The sequence below is a fragment of the Lepisosteus platostomus genome, chromosome 27, assembly GCF_059453375.1.
Source record: "Lepisosteus platostomus isolate fLepPlt1 chromosome 27, fLepPlt1.hap1, whole genome shotgun sequence".
In the NCBI taxonomy this organism is placed as follows: Eukaryota; Metazoa; Chordata; class Actinopteri; order Semionotiformes; family Lepisosteidae; genus Lepisosteus; species Lepisosteus platostomus.
In genome coordinates this window covers 4,619,399-4,640,536 of record NC_142637.1, presented here as the reverse complement: position 1 = coordinate 4,640,536, position 21,138 = coordinate 4,619,399, and the positions used below count along the sequence as shown (strand labels likewise).

The 21,138-nt window shown below is 43.5% G+C and overlaps 1 protein-coding gene across 3 annotated transcripts; it reads right to left on the bottom strand.

The window, feature by feature from the left end:
- Positions 1-836: 836 nt before the first annotated feature.
- Positions 837-20,946, bottom strand: LOC148639072 (occludin-like). Of its 3 annotated transcripts, XM_088622124.1 has the most exons (10): positions 20,432-20,946; positions 20,155-20,237; positions 14,352-14,692; positions 13,906-14,318; positions 13,173-13,334; positions 6,987-7,150; positions 5,886-6,098; positions 4,890-5,061; positions 4,472-4,513; positions 837-4,132 (listed from the first exon to the last, which is right to left on the bottom strand). In XM_088622124.1, the coding sequence occupies exons 3-10, from the start codon at positions 14,665-14,667 to the stop codon at positions 4,031-4,033; spliced, it is 1,584 nt and encodes a 527-aa protein (XP_088478250.1). In that variant the 5' UTR covers positions 14,668-14,692; positions 20,155-20,237; positions 20,432-20,946; the 3' UTR covers positions 837-4,030. The 3 variants fall into 3 exon arrangements, with proteins under 3 accessions (XP_088478250.1, XP_088478248.1, XP_088478249.1); XM_088622122.1 differs by having other exon boundaries at positions 13,906-14,692; XM_088622123.1 differs by lacking the exon at positions 20,155-20,237 and having other exon boundaries at positions 13,906-14,692.
- Between the last annotated feature and the right edge of the window lie 192 nt (positions 20,947-21,138).

Here is a 21,138-nt window from a genome sequence, read left to right as displayed (position 1 = left end):
CGGTGGCTCTGTGGCTCAGGATCTGCGCCTGTGGCTGGAAGGTTGCCGGTTCAAATCCCGCAGCCAGCAGAGGAATCCTACTCTGTTGGGCCCCTGAGCAAGGCCCTTCACCCCAACTGCTCCAGGGGCACCATATAAATGGCTGACCCTGCGCTCTGACCCCCAGCTTCTCTCCCTGTCTGTGTGTCTCATGGAGAGCAAGTTGGGGTCTGTGACAAAAGACAAATTCCTAATGTAAGAAATTGTATAGGGCTAATAAAGTGATAAAAAAAGACCAGACTTGGGGTGCTGTTTGTGTGGAGTTTGAATGTTCTCGCTGGGTTTGTGTGGGTCTCCTCCCACAGTGCAAAGACATACTGGTTGGTTAACTGGCTTCTAGGAAATCTGATGTGAGACATGAGTGTGCATGTCTGTGTCTGTATATGTGCCCCAAAGTGGATTGGTATTCTCTGCCTTGTGCTTGTTGTTTGCCAGGATAGGCTCTGGCCACCCTGAATTAGAAGAAGCAGCTAGAAAATGAATGGGTGGATGATTGATATCCAAACATCAATGCATCTTTTAAGCATTCATGTAAAGCAATGCATAGAGGAAACACTTACAACAGAGAAGTCTAGGAATGGAACCTCATCTGATCCATTTAATCCATCAGTTACTTCAATTGCCTTCACCATTAGGGTCAATTAAATAGTAAATGTTCAATTATTGTCGATCACTCAAGTATTGGTTAGATGGATATTCTGAAGTGTCCCGAGGCAAGACTGTCTGATGTTTGTTAAAACACTCTTACTTCTGTGTGTTCATAAGCGCAGGAAACAAAAAGATGTCTGATAAACATATTGTGCAGATTAAATGATTTATTTAAAAAGTGTCATTATTTTTGTTTGGTAAATGCCATTTACAATAAGTTTTTTTTTCAATAAAAGGAAATCTGCTAATCTATTTAGGAAAAGTAATAGTTCATATATAAAAAAACTGAGAGCATTGTCTTTTTACAAGAAGGCAAAAGGTTTCAGGATTAAGGAATGTGCACATGGTGGCTCCTGGCATGAACAGAACAGGGCTACATTATCCCACCGTAAATCAACAATAACACACACCATACAAAAAGTGGAAAAAACAAGCATTGGTTGTAAAACTTCCCGTGTCTTCCCAGCTGGCATTCAAAGCTCTTTTTTTTACTGAAATAGAAAATTGAGAAGCAAATCCAAAATCCTTGCAAAAAAATTCAAATAAACATAATTGCAAAAAGTTGCTAAGACCTGACACTCTGTGAGAGAAATCGGATGCAGGCACCACAGTCTGATCAAGCCGTGTCTGACGGTTTCCAATTTGAAAACAGTTTCCAGCCTTCAGATTTGGCCTGGAATATAGCACCCCTATTTCCACAAGTAGAGTGCCTCATCACTCATTTACTACACAGACTGCACTTTAGAAGTATCTGGAATCTTCGGAACCTCATACAGAGCTTTGACACCCAGACAAGCTAAACACAGCATGAGAAACCAGCAGTGCTTTGAAATCCGCCAGCCAGGAAAAGTCCCACATCCAAGAGGAGAGGAGGTGCCAAATTGCTCACCTTTCCTGAAATCACAATTACAACTCCAGACGACTGACACTGTTCCAGTACGTTACATCCGTTCACTAAACATTCTTGTCAGGGAAACGTATCTCTTGCTTCACTTAGAAGGTACAATTTCCAGATTCATGGTATGTAGCCGGTGCTCTACAATGCCCACACCTTAAGTTTAAAGATGAGCTTATGTCTCCATAGAATTTCCACAAATCTATTTCAAGCCCAGGTTAACAGACACCAGATTCTAAATCCAGGAAAAGTCACCTCTGATCGGAAAATGGGGGAGATTTGATAGTGAGGAGTGTAATGTGAACGTTGCATTCTTCATACTTTGATTTGTTTAAACAAATTCCTTTCAGTGCATTGCATCTTATGAGTAATTCACTAAATCTCTTTATTTGGCTGATGCTTTTATTCAAAGTGACTTACAGCCACATCTGGTTAAGATGTAAAAGATGTAGATAACAGTAGTCTGTGCAGTTTTACTGTGCTACCACACCCAGGTGAAGGGGAACATTATTCAGGGCTTGTATATCCTGTCTGTTTAAAGACTACAGGCATCCGTTAGTTCTGTCCTGAGTGAATTTCTATTCACTCTATAGCCATGCTACAGCCATACAAATAACTATACAATACAGCCAAGCTATAGGAGCTCAGGGTAGGTTCACTAAACCCCAACAAGACCACATAAAAAAATCAAAATTGATAATCTTTTATCAAAATAGCAGACTTTTTAAATACTATTTTATGTTATGATAATGTCACTTTGGTCACGAGAGGAGTAATGCATTTTCACTTGACAGATATTTATCAAAGCAAAAATATTTTTTGTCTTTGGTATAAATAACGGGCGGCAGTTCCACTGGGAACCAACAGATGGAGCTGTGTGCAGCTTACTTTGGCACTGGCTGGACAGAATAAACTCCTTGGTATCGATCACGCCCTTTTCTCTCCTGATTTCCAAGAGTTTCAGCGTCATGGAAAGAGCTCAGATGCTTGGAAGTTTGTTCTTGAAATTCAGAGCAAAGGTCGATAGATAAGACTCCATTAGTGCTTGGCCGTCTGAAGCACTTTTCCATAAACAACTTCTTCACACCCATCTTAAACAACATGCTCCCCCAGTTTTGTGATACAAACATATTAAAACGGATACAGTGTTGGATCAAGTGTAAACTACAGCTTAATGTCACAGCTGCTTTCCCAGGTCTCCATTTCTATGGAGATTCTAATGAATGTGATAGAGGGACAAAAAATATTGAGTATTTCGATTGCACCAGAGAGCTGCTGCAGGGTTGCAGATGAGGTGATAGGAGCATGCAAAAGAGATGCACTACAGGAAGTCACAGGTGCGAGACCTCTATATGTAGGCAAGCAGAAGTGTGCAAGATTCCTGCTGAACATCTGTTAGAAACTCCATAAAGCAACATTTCCTACTGTGCCTTTGATTTTGATTTTAAACTTAAAGACAGAAGTGTGTTAACTTCCCCTACTAATTTAATAACTCTGTATTAAATTCCTTCCAATTTTTTAATCTAAACCAAAATGATTATCTGACATTACTTAGTGGCAATACTACAGTGGCTTTTTTTCCTTCACACCTTAATCTGAATTTCATGTAAAAATACAACATTTAACATATGTATGTCTCTTGTAAAGACATGTATGTCTCGTAGGAGAGATATGAGGTCTGACAAGGTACGGCTTCGCACAGAAATACTTTTGATTTCAAAGGATCCCCAAGGACCATAATCACAACAGCCACCGAGAATGGGAAAACTGCTTTAAGACATGTTACCTGAAAAGCTTCACCTGTGCTTTACAGGTGTCATCCACCTCTACTCAAAGACACAGCTTAGCAACTGGGCCCTACCATCACATTCTCTGCAGGGGCCTAGCTATAGCTTATCTTTTAACTGAAAACTCTGCTTTTGTATGGTTGCAAGAATTATGAAACAAAGTGTGAGCAGGAATGTTGAGCAATCCCCTCTTCAGTTGGAATAATTAACAATCACAGTTAAGCCCATCAGACTGAATTTGTCACCAACTGCTGTCCAACAGCAAAAAGTCTTACAATCATGCTACAGCAGCTTGACTACGTTGTTATGCATTGTAAAATGGAGATCATCTTATTGGAGCTAACGCAGTACAGAATGTAAGGTACAAAGACAGATGAGTGTACAAGCCAATGCACTGTTGTGCATCTTATTGAGAAATGCCCCCAACGAAGCCTGTTCAATGTTAGATGCAATGTTTTCCAAGACCCTTCACCTTCCAAACCTGGAGGCTTCTCAATCTGTCTGGAGCTCTGGAACCCTGTGTAAGCAGATTCAGCCCTGTAGATCTCAAAGGATCTGTACAGCTTTGGTTTGCAGGATCCCTGCAGCAAAAAACAGTTTTAGTCTCTGATGTCGAGTCTACAAGGAGTGGGTGTAGGTGGGGCCGGTTGGGGTCCTGGCTCTAGGAGCACCCCTTGTCGTAGTCCTTCACCGTGCGCTTGATGTGGAACAGTTTGTGGCGCAGCTCTCGGCACTGCTGCTTCTTGGTCTGGTAATCGGGGGTCTAGAACGCAAGAGGGAGCAGGAGTCAGTGACAGTCCTGGGAATCCACACCTCACAGCTGTGTGACCCTGGGGACACAGCACGGCACTACTGCAATACAGCCCCTGATACGTTATACCATTTATTATCATCAACCGTTCTGCAATAATAAAAAGCTTTAAAATCCACCAAGGGTTTCAGCGTGGGCTCCTGTCCCTTGCTTCCTTAATGCAAAAGATAACCGATGGATGTGAACCAAAGTCCCCGCATTTACACAGTGTCTTGTAGTAAGAAAAGACCTTGCATGCCTACTGCACAAATCCCATCAGAAAGCTACAGCCGAGGGGCGTTGATAACTCACCCGTTTCAAGTCCTTCAATCTGTTGTATTCTTCAGCCACCCCCTACAAGAGAAGAAGGCATTGAGGCACCTGTACCTTGCTCTCTGTCCCCACTACAGGACACCCTCCCTCGATCACACATTACTGCACAAGCATACGGCCGGTACATGAACCAAAAATAACTATTAATCACCATGCCGAAACCTCCAGGAGTGAACTTCCTTTAATCTTTAATGATTTCCCCATTTTTGGCATCATAACAAAGAGCACCTGTCCACTTTTCAAGCAACCAGATCCACTGGCCCAAGGGCACTTTGGAGAAGTGTCTGCCATTTCTGTAACGTGTCATTCAAGGCAGTGATAAGCAGCAAAGTGGAACCTCAGACTTCCTCAAGGGACACCCAGGCTGTATTCTGTAAACCCCGCACCGCCACCTAACCTGGTACTTCGCAGTGCCCTCCTGCAGGCTGTCCAGCTCTCTGCTCAGTTTGTTCATCTGGTCGCTGATGTCATCCATTTCAGCACACAGCCGCTTGTACTGCTTCAGGTCGGAGTCAAACTCCCGCTTGTACTCCTGCCGCTGGGCGTCGGATGTGATTGGGGGGTACATGCTGACAAGGAGGAAGGGAGAGGGAAGGCACTTGGTTAGTTTCTCAGAGGCTGGCTTTGCTCTTGGCTAGAGGTCACACAAAGGTCTGCAGATCACGGGCCCAAGGATCACAAGGCATTTGAAGTTTAATCAGCCTTCGAGAGTCTGCTTAATTGAGCTGGTCATTGGCTAAACAAGTCAAACTGACACCTTCCTGCTCTATATGAATATGTAATAACTTCATAGGAGGGGTTTCTCTCAGACCAGGTTGGGAGGCCAGTGTATACATGCTTTAAGCTCATGCTCAACCTAAACATGTGGGGATGTGAACCCCCATGTCCTGCCTAATTCCACTCTTGAGCAATGCACCCTCCTTTCTCAATTCTGGGTTTTGTAGTGGAGCTGCTGGTGCAGAATGTTGACATCTCTAGCAAATTAAAGAACTGATGAGCTGTTGCACTAATGTACAACAAACAGAGTGGACTGGAATGGCTGCCTTCTGAGACACTCTAGCTAAGGTCACAGTTCTGAAAGAATGCATTCCTGTGGACATCTCATCAAACCCCCAGAAACATTTGCATCCCCACAGTCCTTAAATGGATGTTTCGACTTGAGTGAATTAAAACAGCATGATAAATTCTTCAGTGAAGTCAAAGTGTTACTGAAAGTAAAATTTTTAGATTTTAGTAGATTTGCGGACTGGAGCTGCGAATGGGCCAGCTGTAACACTGGCTGAATAAATGACCAGCCATTTTCGCAGAGGTCAGACTAGGACATGTCCAGAAGTCTTGGAAGAAGTATCGAGAGGCCCGTCCCAGCAGCCAGAGGTCCCCGCACCAGACTTACCTCTTCCACTGGTCCTCGTTGAGCTCCCCACACGTCTCCCCGCCAGTGGTATAATCCGTCTCGTACTGCGACTCATCCAGCTCCGGGTTCCTCCGCCTCTTCCTCCCCCTCCAGGCAGAGGGCCTCCGCACCCCTCCCGCCTCCTCCGAGGGGCTGGAGCTCACTCCGCGGGACGGCCCGTCCGAGGGCCGGCTGGCAGGAGTGTCCGTGTAGCTGAAGTTAGAAAATGATCCCAAAACACGACGACTGAGCAGCAGTGGAGAGGGACAAGGTCCCCTGCTCCATCAATACCGCGGTACCACACAGAGGAGAAATGAGGATGGCATGTGTGCGCGTTCTGATGGCCCTGCAAGCTCACAGCTCTTACGACCCAGCAGTCATCAGAGGGAGGGCAGACACCGCTCTCGCTGACACTGCGAGCCCTTGGATACAGCCAGGGAGGAGCTGCAAGCTCTTCCCTGCAAAACTGACACTGTCCCGGCCTTCTCAAATCCACCCAGCCCCAACGCCCATGAGGTCGACCATGCAACGCAGCCGAGAATCCTGGTTACAACTAAGTAATGACATACAGTGATCCAAACGGTGATCTGACTAGTTGATCAGAGATTCCATTCTAGCTTTGCACAACCTGGCCTTCCTGAAGTTCCCCCTTAACTCATTTGGCGAATTTGGTGAATTTCTCACCAACCAGGTGGGGGCTCCACTTCAGTGACAGATAAGAATGGATCTCCTCCTAGATGTAAAGTGCTTTCAGATCCTATGGGAAAATGCTATTCACACCCACAAAAGGAACATTAATTGAATCGGATCCTGTATTTGTTGAATCATTCAGTGTGCGGGTGCTCTAAAATTCAGTTTTTTGACCAACACTAAACGCTAAAACACAATGAAACTTTAAGGGCTGAGAACTGTGATGCAATTACATATGCTAACCCCATTACACATGATTTGGACATGTCCCCTTCCTGGTAGTGAGTAAAGCTCATACAGTTAATTCAGAACTAATGAAAAGGTCATGGAACAAGGCAATTCTCGGAGCCCTGACGTCACCCCCAGTCAGAACCCTTCAAAGTTCCATCTAATCACTGCCTCATTACTCACTCTTGGTTGTTGTAGGTCCCAGAGCTGAAGCAGCTGTCTGCTTTGGTTGGGTAGGTGCTGACACTTTTGACACTGTTGACAGCGTTCAGAGGAGAGCTCATTTTCTCAGACAGCACTACCGTTGGGGCGTCATGAATACTCTTTTCATCTTCCACATTTTTGACCTGTGGGTGCATGGACAAAAATAAGAGAAAAGGAACAGAATTTAAATCAGCTCTTGTAAAAGCAACACATTAAGCAGCTACCGATCACTAAAAACGTGTTTGTACAACTGCCGAACAAAACCGTCAAGGCCAGCGGTTTGTGTACAGCGCTGAAGAAATGGATCGCTTGTATTCTCCTTTCAAATGGTTAAAGCACTATGAAAAGAAGCTGGAGACTACACTCCTCAGAACTGCGAGAGTGACAGGAGAGTAAATTTAATGATGTACACAACTGCTGTTAGAGGGATGCTGAAGCACAACGAATAACCCAGGTAAGGAGAAAGCCATACGCAAGCACAGGATCAGATTGATCACACTACGTTGCCTGAGCATTCTGGGATGCACAAAACAGGCAAGCAGGTGTGCTGAGCAGTAATGGCTTGTGACTGAAACCCCAGGTGTTCCTGCTTCAAGGTCACATGGAGGCTGGCTTCACTCACAGCTCAAGGTCTCTCCCAGTCTGGGGGGCCAGTGAAGTGTGAAATTGGACTGTGCTGCCCTGACTGCGACTCCCATTCCCTCTGCAGTTAACACTCCCCCCCGCCGTGCTGCTCCCACACTATCAAGAGAAGGCAGATCTTATAACTATCCATCACCTACCTTTCTCCACTGACCCGCCTTAACCCCTGCCTACCTGAGACTGTGCATCTCCCACTTCTACGTCATGAATTGCAGGTTTTTCAAATTATTTTACACTTCTTTCATCTGGCAGGGGTCAAATAAAAAGTACACAACAATCCAGATAGCAGCAGTAAATGCGGTCTCTGTCCTTTTCTTCCTTCAGCTTGTTTCCCACCTACACACCAGCTCCTATTGTAATAATGTTTTAACAGGACGACCTTCAGGAAACCTTACTCTGATTTATATGCCTGAGGAACACTCGCCAAGATCTATTTTTTGATTCTCCTCCTGCAGCTTTGCCGCTGTCTTCTTCCAACTGTTCACAGCGCAACACAAACAAGACGCAGAGGGAAAAATAAGGATATCCTCCTGTTGGATCACCATGCTGCTTCCTGAGCTCAAACTGAGACTGCAGGGGTCTCCTGGAGGTCAGAGTTCTGAGTCTAAAGAAGGTCAGGCACAATGGCAGGCACCAGATTCTGTTTAGTTCACTTTATCAGGAGGCAAATCTGCTCTCTCTCCTCAAGGGAGTACAAGATCTGACATGGCTCCCCCCACAGAACAGCATTAGAAAATGTCCATTGTTTTAAATCGGACTATGCCTCCCACAGTGCCTAAACCTAAGGCACACACTTCCTAGATTATTATCGCTAGCCAGATGAGATTCTTTCAGTGACAAACTTGCAATGTAAAAACAAACAAATCTATTTCGGGATTCTGTCAAAGCCAGTTGGCCAATTAGGTGGATCAGAGTCAAAGACATAACCGATTAACAAAAACCAGTATGGTTGCCTTCTCATATTTTATAAGCAAAATAACATTAATAAAAGCTATAAAATATTATAGCAGATGGAAGCAAAATTAGACTGAAAATCAACCGAAATCGAGCAGAATGTGTCGTTCTTTAATGTTCCATTTATTTACACATTTTTGAAAATGATAAATGCAAATGGCCGATCCCATCGCCAGTGTGAGTGTGGGCCTTGAAAGATGACGTCATTTTACAACTTGAAACAACGAGGCCAAAGCCTCCGTCAGAAGGTTCCCTGTCCAGGCAGTGTGGCTTTGGTTTCCATCAACACGGAACCCTTCACACTTTGTTGAATCATTAACGGAAATCTAGAACACAGGTTGTTAACAAGACGCTCTCTAGGCTGCACTTGAAAGTGGAAGAAAAACAAAGGACTCTTAAGGAAAGAAAAAACAACATAGCTGTCTTTGAGCCCTGGTCATGCTCTAGGAAACACTTCTATTGGAGATGGGTAGCTCCACCTCTCTGTCTGCCTCCTTCAGGATACCCTCTTATAATAACACAACCCCATGTGAAAACACATTCTCTATGGTTACCAGCAATTAACAAGTAAACAATTAACAAAGTCCTTCCCCTGCTACAGTAGCGGTCTCTAGTGGCGGCCTGTTGTCACTGCAGTGTCTTTCTACCTGCAGCTCCACACGGCAAATTACCAGGATACACACGAAATACACCAGGAGCTCTCCACATGTTCAAAACTCTGCATATATTTCAACCCCATTTTTAGACAACGCATCACACGTATTAAAACGTGTCCTTGATCAGTGATGACAGGAACAGAATCAGCATTCAGTCATACCGTCACAAGACAGCTTACACTACACTGCCAGGTGTACAAACAATGTCAGGTTTTTGTTCATTAGCATTTGAGCTAACGGCTCTAAACAGACTGAGCAAAGTCCTTTGGCATGAGAAGCTTTGTTACATCTATGCTGGAGCTGGAGAAAATCCTAGGAAACAATTTACTACACATCTTGAGTTACAAAGGACTTTGTTGCATCGGGTTGAAGAATGCAAGTCATCTAGGAATTCCAGCTATGCCCTCTCTGTAGACACTGTGGAGCAGTACACAGACTGTAGGAGCAAGCAGCCAGACAGGAACGCTTGCAATAGTGGGAAAGGACTGTGAGAAGTAACCCAAAATAAGAAAGGTTCCAAATGAGAGGTCATTCACCCCATCTAATTCATTTAATTGCAGGGAGCTACGGATTACTGTTTTTGAAAGACGCCAGGATATTAATGTCAAAAACAGGACTAGTTAACTTGTTTCACTCCCACAATCATTATTGTAAAAAAAGTGCCTCTTGTTCTCAGTTCAATGCATTTTCCTGTTGTTTTCTTTAGTGTCCTGTATTAATGGCTATTCTACTACAAATTCAGGTTTCGTAGAATGCTAATAAATTCATTATAGTGATCAGACTAAGCCTAAACCTGCCTTAATCCTAAACTTACCATACACGTCATAATTTGGTTTGAAAACCCAAAACAGATAAAAGAGAAATAATAAAAAGACAAAATATGAAATACAAAATCTGTTCTAGGCTTTTTTTGAGATGTGGAGCTGGATGTAGAGGTAGGGAGATGGACTGTATTTATTCATGTCACATTCCTTTTTTATTTGCTCTTAAAAGTACATTCCAACTTGTTTTGCATGAAACATGCTATATAAAGCAAAATTAATTGAGTGATTAAGCCCCTGGGGTTGCGATCAATACTACAGGTCCCGAAGGCAATTGTCTGATAGGAACCAGTTGGCCAGGCAATTGCATTCACTATATGTGTTGATTGAAATCGATACATTTGCATTTTAGAGAAGAGATGAAACACTTGACCTTTGTAATGGCACTCTGTATTAATGCGGGTAGGTGTTGACCTCAAAAGACACTCAATATGTTACGTCTCCAAGTCCTCAGATAACACTCATGCAAATCAAGCACACATTGATCGTTCCGGGACGCAGACTGAGAAGATCTACAGCAGTTATTCGTCTAGCACTTTGTTTTGGGCAGGCTTCCTTATCCAATACAAATGTATTGAGGCAAACATTTACTTGAAACAAAAATACGACTCCTCAGGGTACCGACGTCAACTGTAAATATGCAAAGTGTATACTGCTTTAATAATACAGGGTCTGTGGAATGACAAAACTGCAAAGCTCTGAACCTGCAACCTTTTTCCCTGCCCAAAAACGTCAACTCTAGGTCTAATTATTGGTTTACATGTCAGCAAGTACAAGACTGAATTTTCATCTTCAGGTAAAGACACCTTGTCTTTCATTAGAAGCTTTCTAAGCAACTAAAGGAATCAACAAGGACAATATATCGGTCAAAGACGCCTCTTTCCCTTTCTTCAGTCTTAATGATTGACTTTAGGGGTTAAACTGTACTATCACTATACTGCACAGTCACTGGCTTCACTAGTCATTCAATAATGACAGCAGAGGGTGGATAATAGACAGATGATGTAAATATTGAAACCAGCTCAAACACACACACAAATACATGTTAGACTGGGTGAGATTCCATTTGATGGGAAATGACAATAACAATAATAAAAACAATAACAATGCCAAACGACAAGCCATCTGCTGACTCTTAATTTCCCCATGGCATGCATAAACAAAATCAGCTGGCTGATCTCCTTCGAAGGAGCTGGGAGTGCGATACCAGGCTCTGACTAAGCCCTGCCCAATCCATCAAGCAGCTGAGTGCCTGGCACAGCACTGCACAGCCTTGGAACATCCAGCCATCCATCTTCTAACTGCTTCATCCAAGCCAGGGGCGCGGGGGAGCCGGAGCCTACCCCAGCAAGGAATACTGGGACACCAGTCCAACACTGGGCAGACACGCAGTCATGCATGCACTCAAACGCAGGGCAGCCTTGGAACAGACACTTAAAAGGGCCAGTCAGTGGACCGGTGATCAGAGGTAACAATGTACCTGCGATACATCCAACTCCAAGAAGTGTAGCAATGCGTCACGCCTGCGAAACTGCAGCAGCAGTGTGACTCAACCCATTCGCACACCAGACACAGTGGGGGGGAGGAGGGGTTGAACAAACACACATCTACTGGTCTCACTACTCCCTTCCTTTCTCCCACAGCGTCACACTGACAGGATGTAAAGGGTCTGGAAAAATGCAAAATGCTGATCTCCTCTAGGCCCACACAGGTGAGACATCAATCCTTCAAGCTACCAGGAAAAACCAAGACCAAGACTCAAACGGTACAATCCTGGTTCAGTTTGAGATTATAATTAGCAGAGGTATGGTAATTAACATGGGGATGGTGATGCTGGCACTGAGCCACATTAGGGCACCTTGTGTGGTAAATGCTGAATGCAGACCTGGTGAGTTTTAGATTCTGCTCAGCTGTGATGGCGGCCGATTTCTGCATGTCCTAGAGAGAATGGGAAAGCACACAGAAACACCCCTGAAAAGCCTTCCCCTGACTGCCCAGAAATTAAATTAGGCTCAGCCTTCCCCCCCACCAATTACATCTTATCCCAGATGGCTTAATTCAACATGAACACTATGAATACTGATTAAGGTTTGATACATTGGGAATCAGTTTGTTTAATAGGGTGTTTCATTATATAATAAGATCTCACTTGTAATACAGTTTCTGTTCTATCTTTTTCTGAATGTGTACAGTACCTCCATATTTCTAGAGCTCCAATGTGTCTGACTGACAAACACAACTGAGCAAATACTGACAATCTCTAGCAGCCCAGATCTTCTGATATGGGGATATAACTCATATTATTCCCCCTGTTTGGTGTGGTGGAGAAACCTTTGTTGCAGAGCACCAGAAACTACCTGCTATCTAGCTTAGTTAATGATCACTCAGACTGAAACCTAGTGTATGAAGAGCAAACAACAGCTATCAAGAACATAGAGGGTCATGTGAGTGCTCTTTATAGAAACACCTAAAGGGTTTGGCCCAGCAGAAGATGTGACAAAGGTAATGGACTTTATTGCACTTCTATGGCTTTATTGCACTGTGTCATCATTACCATATGTTCTAACCTTCATTCCAGCTACAATCACATTTCATTCAAGGATAGTCATATAATCCTTAACTGTTTATTTGTCCTCCCGAAACATGAACGTTTTTCTCTTATGAACACATTTTTCTCTAAATCAAGTCCAGGGGTATGACAGATCAACCTAGCTGAAGGGTTAGGAGTAAAGGTTGGATTGTATCTTCCAGCTTTGTATGAAATTCTTACCGATTTAATTGCTTACAGTGTCACCAGCAAGTTGTTTACGTTTCAGATTTGTTATTGGCACTGCTAGCTCTCGAGCAACATGAAGTCTGCTGACGAAAGGACTTTGCTTTCAAAGATACAGATTGAGGAAAGCCACATTTAAGTCTTAAAATACGAAGCTTACAACGCCGTCTTCAAAGCAAGATGTTTTTTGAAAAAAAAAAACCCAACTAATTTCTGTTTTGTTCATGATTATTGTGGCCCGATTTCAGACTAGGCTGCGTGAGTCAGCATTTACAAGTACGGCCGAAGCAGCTGACCCAGCCCAAACTCACTCACTCACCCACTCCTCCACGTTGCGGCCCTCTGACTCCCCGGTTAAAGGTTTTTCCCAGTAGATGTTGGGTTTCCCGTAGCGCCAGATTTTCCCACGAGTCTTCTGGGCGAAGTAAGCAATGATACCTTCTGCAATGACAATCATGAACCCACAGACCATAGCCACAGCCTGGAGGGAAGAACAGCAATCAGAGCTTTACATATGTAGTCTCTTTCTGTGAAGAGAAGTATATCAGAGTGGCACAGTACAATCTGCTTTACAATGAAGGAATGGAGAGAAACACACCAGCACCTCAAAACACATGACAGTAAACAGTGCTCAGGTGGTGGAATATACACAGATATAGCCACACAAATTCAAACTAGGGCCAATTTTCCTAGAAGCCAATTATCCCACCAGTATGTCACTAGTCTGTGGGAGGAAACCGGAGCACCTGGAGGAAAGCCATGTGGACAAGGGGGGGGAACATGCAAACTCCACGTAGACAGCACCCCAGGTCCAGCATTGAACCCAGGGCCCCCAGCACTGTGAGGCAGCAATGCTAAACCATTGTGGCACTGTGCCCCCTCCACTCCGTTCCCTTTCTTATTAAATAAAAAAGGCACCTTCAGAAGTTAAGAGGCTTAAAAATCCAGCATCGTGCTTTACCATCATATTCCCTAATATTCTTCCTCTTTACTCAGTTATCCTTAACCCCAGCTTTCGGCAAAGACACAAGCAGGTGGATAAGATCCCTTACCTCCTGTGCATCAACGTAACAGTAATGGTAGAGGTACTGGTTGTACATGCCCATGGTGGAGTAACTTCCCATGCCAGTCCCGTACATAGAGTTGCACATCATGAGCATGGGGTTGGAATAGACGCTGCTGGAGGTCTGGGCCATGGGGTTGATGCCCACGATGTAGACGATGCTAATGATGCCCTCCAGGATGGCCAGGAGGATGCTGATCACCAGCACCACCAGGTAGAACTTCCGGCTGCGCGAGGAGTCGGACTTGGAGAAGCTGGTCACGAAGATGGCCAGGGACGCGATGAAGGTGATGGCGGCCATGGCGATCATGGTGGTCTTGGCGGAGTACGGGGTGGGGTAGGAGTTGTAGTAGCTCATGCCGTAACCTCCAGTGCCATAGCCGTAACCACCCATGCCATACCCTCCCATGCCATACCCTCCCATGCCACCATAACCACCCATGCCACCATAACCACCCATGCCATAACCATACTGCATGTCCCAGACCAGGGTGGAGGCCACACAGGCGAAGATGGCGATGCACAGCAGCACGATCAGGCCTTCAAGGATTTTGATGATGCCCGGAGGGGAACGCCACTTATAGAAGTGCTGCGGCCGGGCTTCCATGTAATAGGAGCCGGGGGGCGGGGGGTAGGCATTGTACTCGCTGCCGGGGGGGTGAAAGCTCACCGGTGGGCCGAAGCCATTGGTGGAGGGGCTGTAGGGGGGGCTGTACATGGGTGGGCTGTCATAGCGCTGCCTGTCGTACATGCTTCAACAACAGCGAGGCCGATTCCTAAGAAAAAACGAAGGATAAACGGGGTGTAAGGACGCAAGGGAGTCCAGTGAAGGCTTGACGTGAGTTTCATCGCAATGAAAATGGCCACCTCTGGAGAACTCTGAAGGAGACACACACACACGGTCTATTTCCCACAGTGCCCTGAACTGCAACAGTGTAACAGAGGGTCTTGTAGTCTGAGTCCAGCCATGTTATTGTCAAAAATGGGGGTTCATAAGCGTGCATTCCTTTTATGGCCTAGTGGCTATTCCTGATGATGCTGTCCCGCCTTTCAGCAGTTTCTGAGGTGTCACGTACGACAGCAGGTATCCGTTTAAAATTCTCTCCAGCCAGGTCGGGAGCAATGGTCCCAGGCCAGAGCCAGATTTCTGGAGGAGGTTATCCTCACTGCCCATATCACAGACAATGCCCACTCATTTTCTCTCAGACTCAAGAGAAGAGGCTGTGGGTTTATAACCACAATGCACTCTGCTCAGTTAGATTTCCCGTTGAGCTAGATGGGTGGAGTGGCTGCCTCTTATTCGTAGCCTTTCTCATGTTTCTCAGCTATTACACGAATAAGGTTCTCAAAAGAAGCCTCCTATATTTTGCTCACTCGCCCTCTCTGTGCATACAACTGGGAAATGGAGTAACAGGGAAAGGTTGTTTTTGCTACAAAGATGCAATAGATGATAACAGCAAATACTAACCAGTTCTGAGACTCACACATAGAGATCTCAAATGCAAGTTGTAAAAATTGTATTTTAAACACAGAAAAAGAGGAAGACTCCCTTATAAAAGTGACAGGTCATATTTGAAGGGAATACTTGGGTCGCCCGCATTTATTCTTTGCACCTCTGGGACAAAGCAGGGCTGCATTCAGAGACCTGAGAGATGAGTGGGCACACTAAGGGGATCAACAGGTATTTTAGATACAGTAAGAGGAACCACAGTTATGTAGAACTTTACATGTCATAAGCAAGTTCTTAAAATCAATTCTTGATTGAACAGGGAGTCAATGGAGGTGTGCCCACACAAGGCACAATTGTTCAAATGTCATGTTTTTTGCTACATTTCTGGCAACAACATTCTTTACAAGCTGTAGGCATTAAATGACTAGAGGTAACAAAGAAAAGGGAATTACAATAATCTAGTATGACAAAGGCAGGCATTATTCTCAGTGTTAGACAGAAAAAGAGTATGTCTGAGCTTGGCAGTGTCTCTTAGATAAATTAAAGATACCTTATGTCCTTTTTCACGCTGGCACACCAGAGATGTGCCTTCACAGTATAGCTTGTTTCAGACAGGTCTTCCGTCTAGCTGAGCCAGCTGAATCACAGCAGTGATTATGGGCTTTAGTTTTACAGCTTTGGAAGTAGAGAAAGGCAGTTGCCTTCAGTCTATGTGAACATAGGTAATGATGGGGTATTTTTCAAGTGTGGAGTGGGATCAGGAGAAGGTAAATACCACTGTGGTGCATTCTGCTATTTTCTGTGTACTACTAGATAATAGAGGTTATAAAGTAATAAAGAAAATGTTTGAAAATCACAGAACTTTAGCTTACATCTTATGAGTAGCTGCCCCTCCAAATGTTTTTCCAAACAATTTTCTTGAGGATACCCTAAAATGCTCAGCAAGATAGTTAATGTACTGAAACAACAGTTTAAATGCAAACCAATCACTGGGAAAACTTCACAAACAGACTAGGATCGTGTGCATAATATACTTATGTAACCCCTGACATTTTAATATACAATGTATGATGGTCCACTTTGCTGCAGATACGCAACATAAAGTAATTCGTTCAAAGATGCTCACAAACTTGCTCTTGTTCACAGTTAACACCTACATATCTCAACCCAGCCTTCCGATTTGTGGGAAAACCACTGAACTAGTGATCAGATTTTGCATTTTTAAACTGATAAGGAGGTTTCAGTAGGATTGTTTTATTAACTTTAAAAACTGTTCTGACTTCCATTTATTAATGCCAGCCAGACAACCTGAAGGATATCCATTGCAAAGCTCTCCCTCGGTTTAAATGATAGATGAATGGATCCCTGTGGAACATCCCTGGTCATGTTAGATTAAAAGGAGGCATCATTTTATTTTTTTTATCTAACTGAATCCTATTTCAGAGATGGACTCAAAATGAGAATTAGCCTAAATATTTCAAGCGCTGAAAGTGAACCGAGTGAACTTGTCAAATCAGGGAATATGGATATGTGATTATCCTTATCTTAACTGACAAAGAGCAGCTTCATTGTGGTCAATAAGGAAGCTAGAATGAAATATTACAAACAAACTATGCATGGATTTTGAGATATTTGTTTAAATAATTAGATATCATCATCACTATAACTAGATAAAATCAAAATGGTGATATCAGGGCTAAAATGTTTTGAAGAATCTAACCCACTTTAGAACCTTAAGAGGGCCATTAATTATATTTAATTTTAGGGATTATTTCCTTCTGCAATACAGTTCAAAGAGTCTAATGTGGTTGATGTACTGTTTGTGACAACATGATTTACATCCAGCTCTTCTTGTCTTTGAAAAGGAAGTTTTTTTAACTTAGTGGTACCTAGAATCCAATGGCATTGCTATTTCTTGACTCCTTGTCTTTAGGAGAGCTGTTGAGTCTGAATATCTGCAAGGACCTGATTTACTGCAGAGTTTGAGCTTATGGTTCATGGCTAAGAGAATAATGAAGATTTTACTACAAGGGGTTACCATGTCTCAGGAAATTAAAAGGAAATAGTTCAAGCTCTCTTTCTCTCCTTTTCTGTCTCTAATATAAATACAGAACTATCTCAATGATAACCTTGGTTTGAATCTGTGAGCCAGAAAAGTCAGACATACCAGGGCCAGCAATCAGTGACTGTTTGTTCTAGTTATGAAGCCTGGAGGAGTCATTTCATATCCTCCCATTGTACAACCACTGCAAAGTCTTTTTGTAGTTTATATCCTGTCCGCCATTACAGAATTTATGTTAAGTTTGATCTACCACCCCTGACAAATCACAAAATAATTAAACAATAGTCTTTTGTTTTCTAAAAGTTGAATTCGACACGCTGCCAGAGTCAGGAGAAAGAAGAGAAATACCCTTCCACATGGGAACAAGCCACACCAAACTGTGGAAAAAAAAAGTTACAACTTCATTGGAAGACTTGCAGAAAGCTGTATAAAATATCGCTGATGAAAGCAATGTTTCTTCCCCACACAGGCTGATTTACTTCGTGATCCAAAGGGAAGGTTTCTATGGAAGTATGCTTAGCAGGTGTTCACTCTTACTGGTAGTGCATTTTGAAATTCCACTCCTTAATCTCTGCCAAACCTGCCAGACCTCTACCATTGTTCAATTTGCCTTTTTCCCCCCAGTTTGCTGTATTTAGAATAATTGACTGTCACATACTGATCACTACAACATAACCCCTTTCTGGGCCCCGCATAAAGACCGTACTGTTTTGTCCGGGGGAAAAGAAATCACACACTAGCTTTGAAGATTAGGCAGAGCAGTCCGGTCCTGGCACTAACACTGTCGCACCATGGAGTCTGCAGTGCCGGCCAATCACACCTCCGCATACTAGGGGCTTCACAGCCCACTCCCACCCCTCTGGCGCTGCTTCTGAAGCGCTAGGAAAAGTCAAGGCTGGAAGTAACAGGAGCAGGGTTACCATGGAGTTCCCCACCAAAAAAACCCCAAGCACGCTTCAGTCGGGCTTTCCAGAGCTCAGGACAGTAGGCACACCGCCTGCTGTACGAGTCGAGTCAGATTTATTTTTAAAAGCTACTGGAAAACTAGACAAAGGGGCTGTCAAGGAAGTGCAGAGTAGCTTATCAGGTCAGAAAACTCACTAGGTTAAGCAAGTTTTTTGTTCTGCTTCTAAATAGGCATTACCTTCAATGCTTTGCTACTGTTTGAGCCTCAAAAAGTACAATTTATGTATATACACAGTGTTCGGCACTGCATACAAGTGGATTATATTAATGCTGTTATTAAAATATAGACATATACGATACTGATGGCAAAAGCTAGCAAGATTTGCCTAAATGTCTCCCATTAGCTGAGGTCTGGACATACCAATGCAACAAGTTCAATAAAGGCCAGACCAGGCAGCTTGTCAGATGTCACTCCCATGTTAAAGATTGCCAATCCACAGTGCTCTGTGACTCACAGTACTTCTGCTGTGTCCTTTTATCCCGTGCAAATTGACTTTCATTCCCTTGCTTCTAATTAGAGATCTCCTTGCCCTGTCAGCCCCTGTAACTTGGCAGACAGCAGAAGCCAGTGAAGCCAACTATACAGTACATGCCCCTTCTGCAAAGGTATCAGCAGCACCTGCTGAATACCCAGCTCTTCCCTCTTGATTAAATTAAGATCACCTTATTGGCTATATACAATTTCTTGTATTAGGAAATTTGTTTTTTTCCCCCGCATACCCCAACTTGCTCTCCATGAGTCACACAGACGGGGAGAGAAGGGAGAGTCAGAGCGCAGGGTCAGCCATTTTACACAGATTACACTGTGAGCCCAATAAAAAGCCTACAATTCGTGCATCACATTGGTTTTTAAAAAGCTGGCTGTTTAAATACAAGCAGCAAATGACAAAAGACTCTTTGTGCTCTCACCCAGCCTCAACATCTCATCCCTTGTCCCTGGAAACAATACACTGTAACTTACCTGTCTCTCTCTGGACACAGTTAAATAATTCAGTTTGTTCCTGCAGAAAGACCTGTGTAATCTCTCTCTGCAGCATGGTAGAAGCAAGCAGAATTTAGGCCTGTACTGTCTGCAGATTTGAACTAGGCTGTTGTGAAATGGATGTTGATACTCCCAGCCAAAAGCTAAATGTCATCTATCCCTCAACCTTTAGCACAGACTCAAAACCCAAAGCATAATGTTTTTGTACAGCTTTTACAGAGCGATGTCAGGTAATCCAAGAATAAAGACACTAAACGCTTGTAGAAGTCATACAAACAACACAGGCAGAGTGGACAAGAGTCATGAATAGTGTTACAGGAAGTAATACCACGTACCTACAAAAGAAATCTGTGGGATCATCAAGTACGATTACGCGTCTCCCTACCTGTTATTTTATGAGCAGTATATAAAAAGATATAATATCAGAATAATCAAAATTAAAATATGAAATACATTCATGCTAAAGAAATCAGTTCAGGCTTTTAGTTACGTTCACCTTTAAATGAAAGATCCATTACCCTTGACTATTTTTCACGACCTAACGTAAAAAATAAATCTTGTTTTGTATAGTAGGTCAACTTCGCCTTAGCTGTGTTACCAAGCTTCAGATGATCTATTTCTGTTTTTTTTAATGTGCAAAATAATCTAATCTTAAAGTACTTAAATTGATGACTTCGTCACAGAACATACAAGGTAACAAGAGACAAAAGCGTGTTTTAATACAGATGTAAACCCACCCCTCCAAACAACACCGCAATGCACACAGGTTGTAACCTACCTATTCAAATATATTCCTCCTGTTGCGGTTTACAGTCTCCTAACAGGAATAAGCGGATCCTTATTATGAGACACGACCGGTTCCTGAAATGAGCGTAATTGAAATGTTATCTGGGAATATTGCGAGGAAACTTATCGGTGCATACATTTGCTTATCTTGAGTTAGCGTCACGATTTTGCAGTTTCTGGCACTCCGGTACAGGAACACAAATCGCAGTGCTTTTTATGTGAGTTGATAAAACAACAACTAGCAACGCCAAAACTCACAATCCACCCACCTGTACGAACTACTGAGGAATAAAGAGTCTCTCCCCTTTCTTTTTTTCTTGCTTTCAAGGTTCCAGCTGGATTTTAACTATGATGTTTCATTTTCTGCGATCCATGGTTTTGTCAAGACGTTTCCAAAACCCTCTTCTTTATTTAAAAGCGTGGATATTATTCCTAACTCGTAATTTTCCTCCCTGCTTTGAGACGGACAGGTGACTGCTGCCTTCTTGGTCGGGGCTGTTTCTTTGTTAAAGCGCCCGCAAATTAACGAGAAACTACGGCCCCTAGGCTGACACGGTTAATGACTTTACAACAAAGACCGAAACTCCAGCCTCCCAGCTAGGAGCACTTGTTGCGCTCTGCAGTCAGAGCTATTTGCTGGCCAGCACACAAACCCAGCCTCCTGGCGGTCGGTCCAGTGCGTGTAACAGAACAGCGCAGGTTGTAGCCTTAGTTACTCATTTTCTAAAATTGCCATTTCTGATTTTCAAGTGCCGTCATTTCACCGCTATGCTAGAGAGCTTCTGTAACGTATTAAAAGCAACCGCAGGCTTTTCGTAAGTAAGCACCTGCCTGTACAGGTGGGCATAACGAGAGATATTTTTCATTGGCCAACCTTTTTCACAATTATCATACAGCAACGTCAAAAGCAAACAAAAATAAAATGGCTGGCAGTAACGTGAATATCCCTCTCCTGTGTTTTAAAAGCGGAATGTGT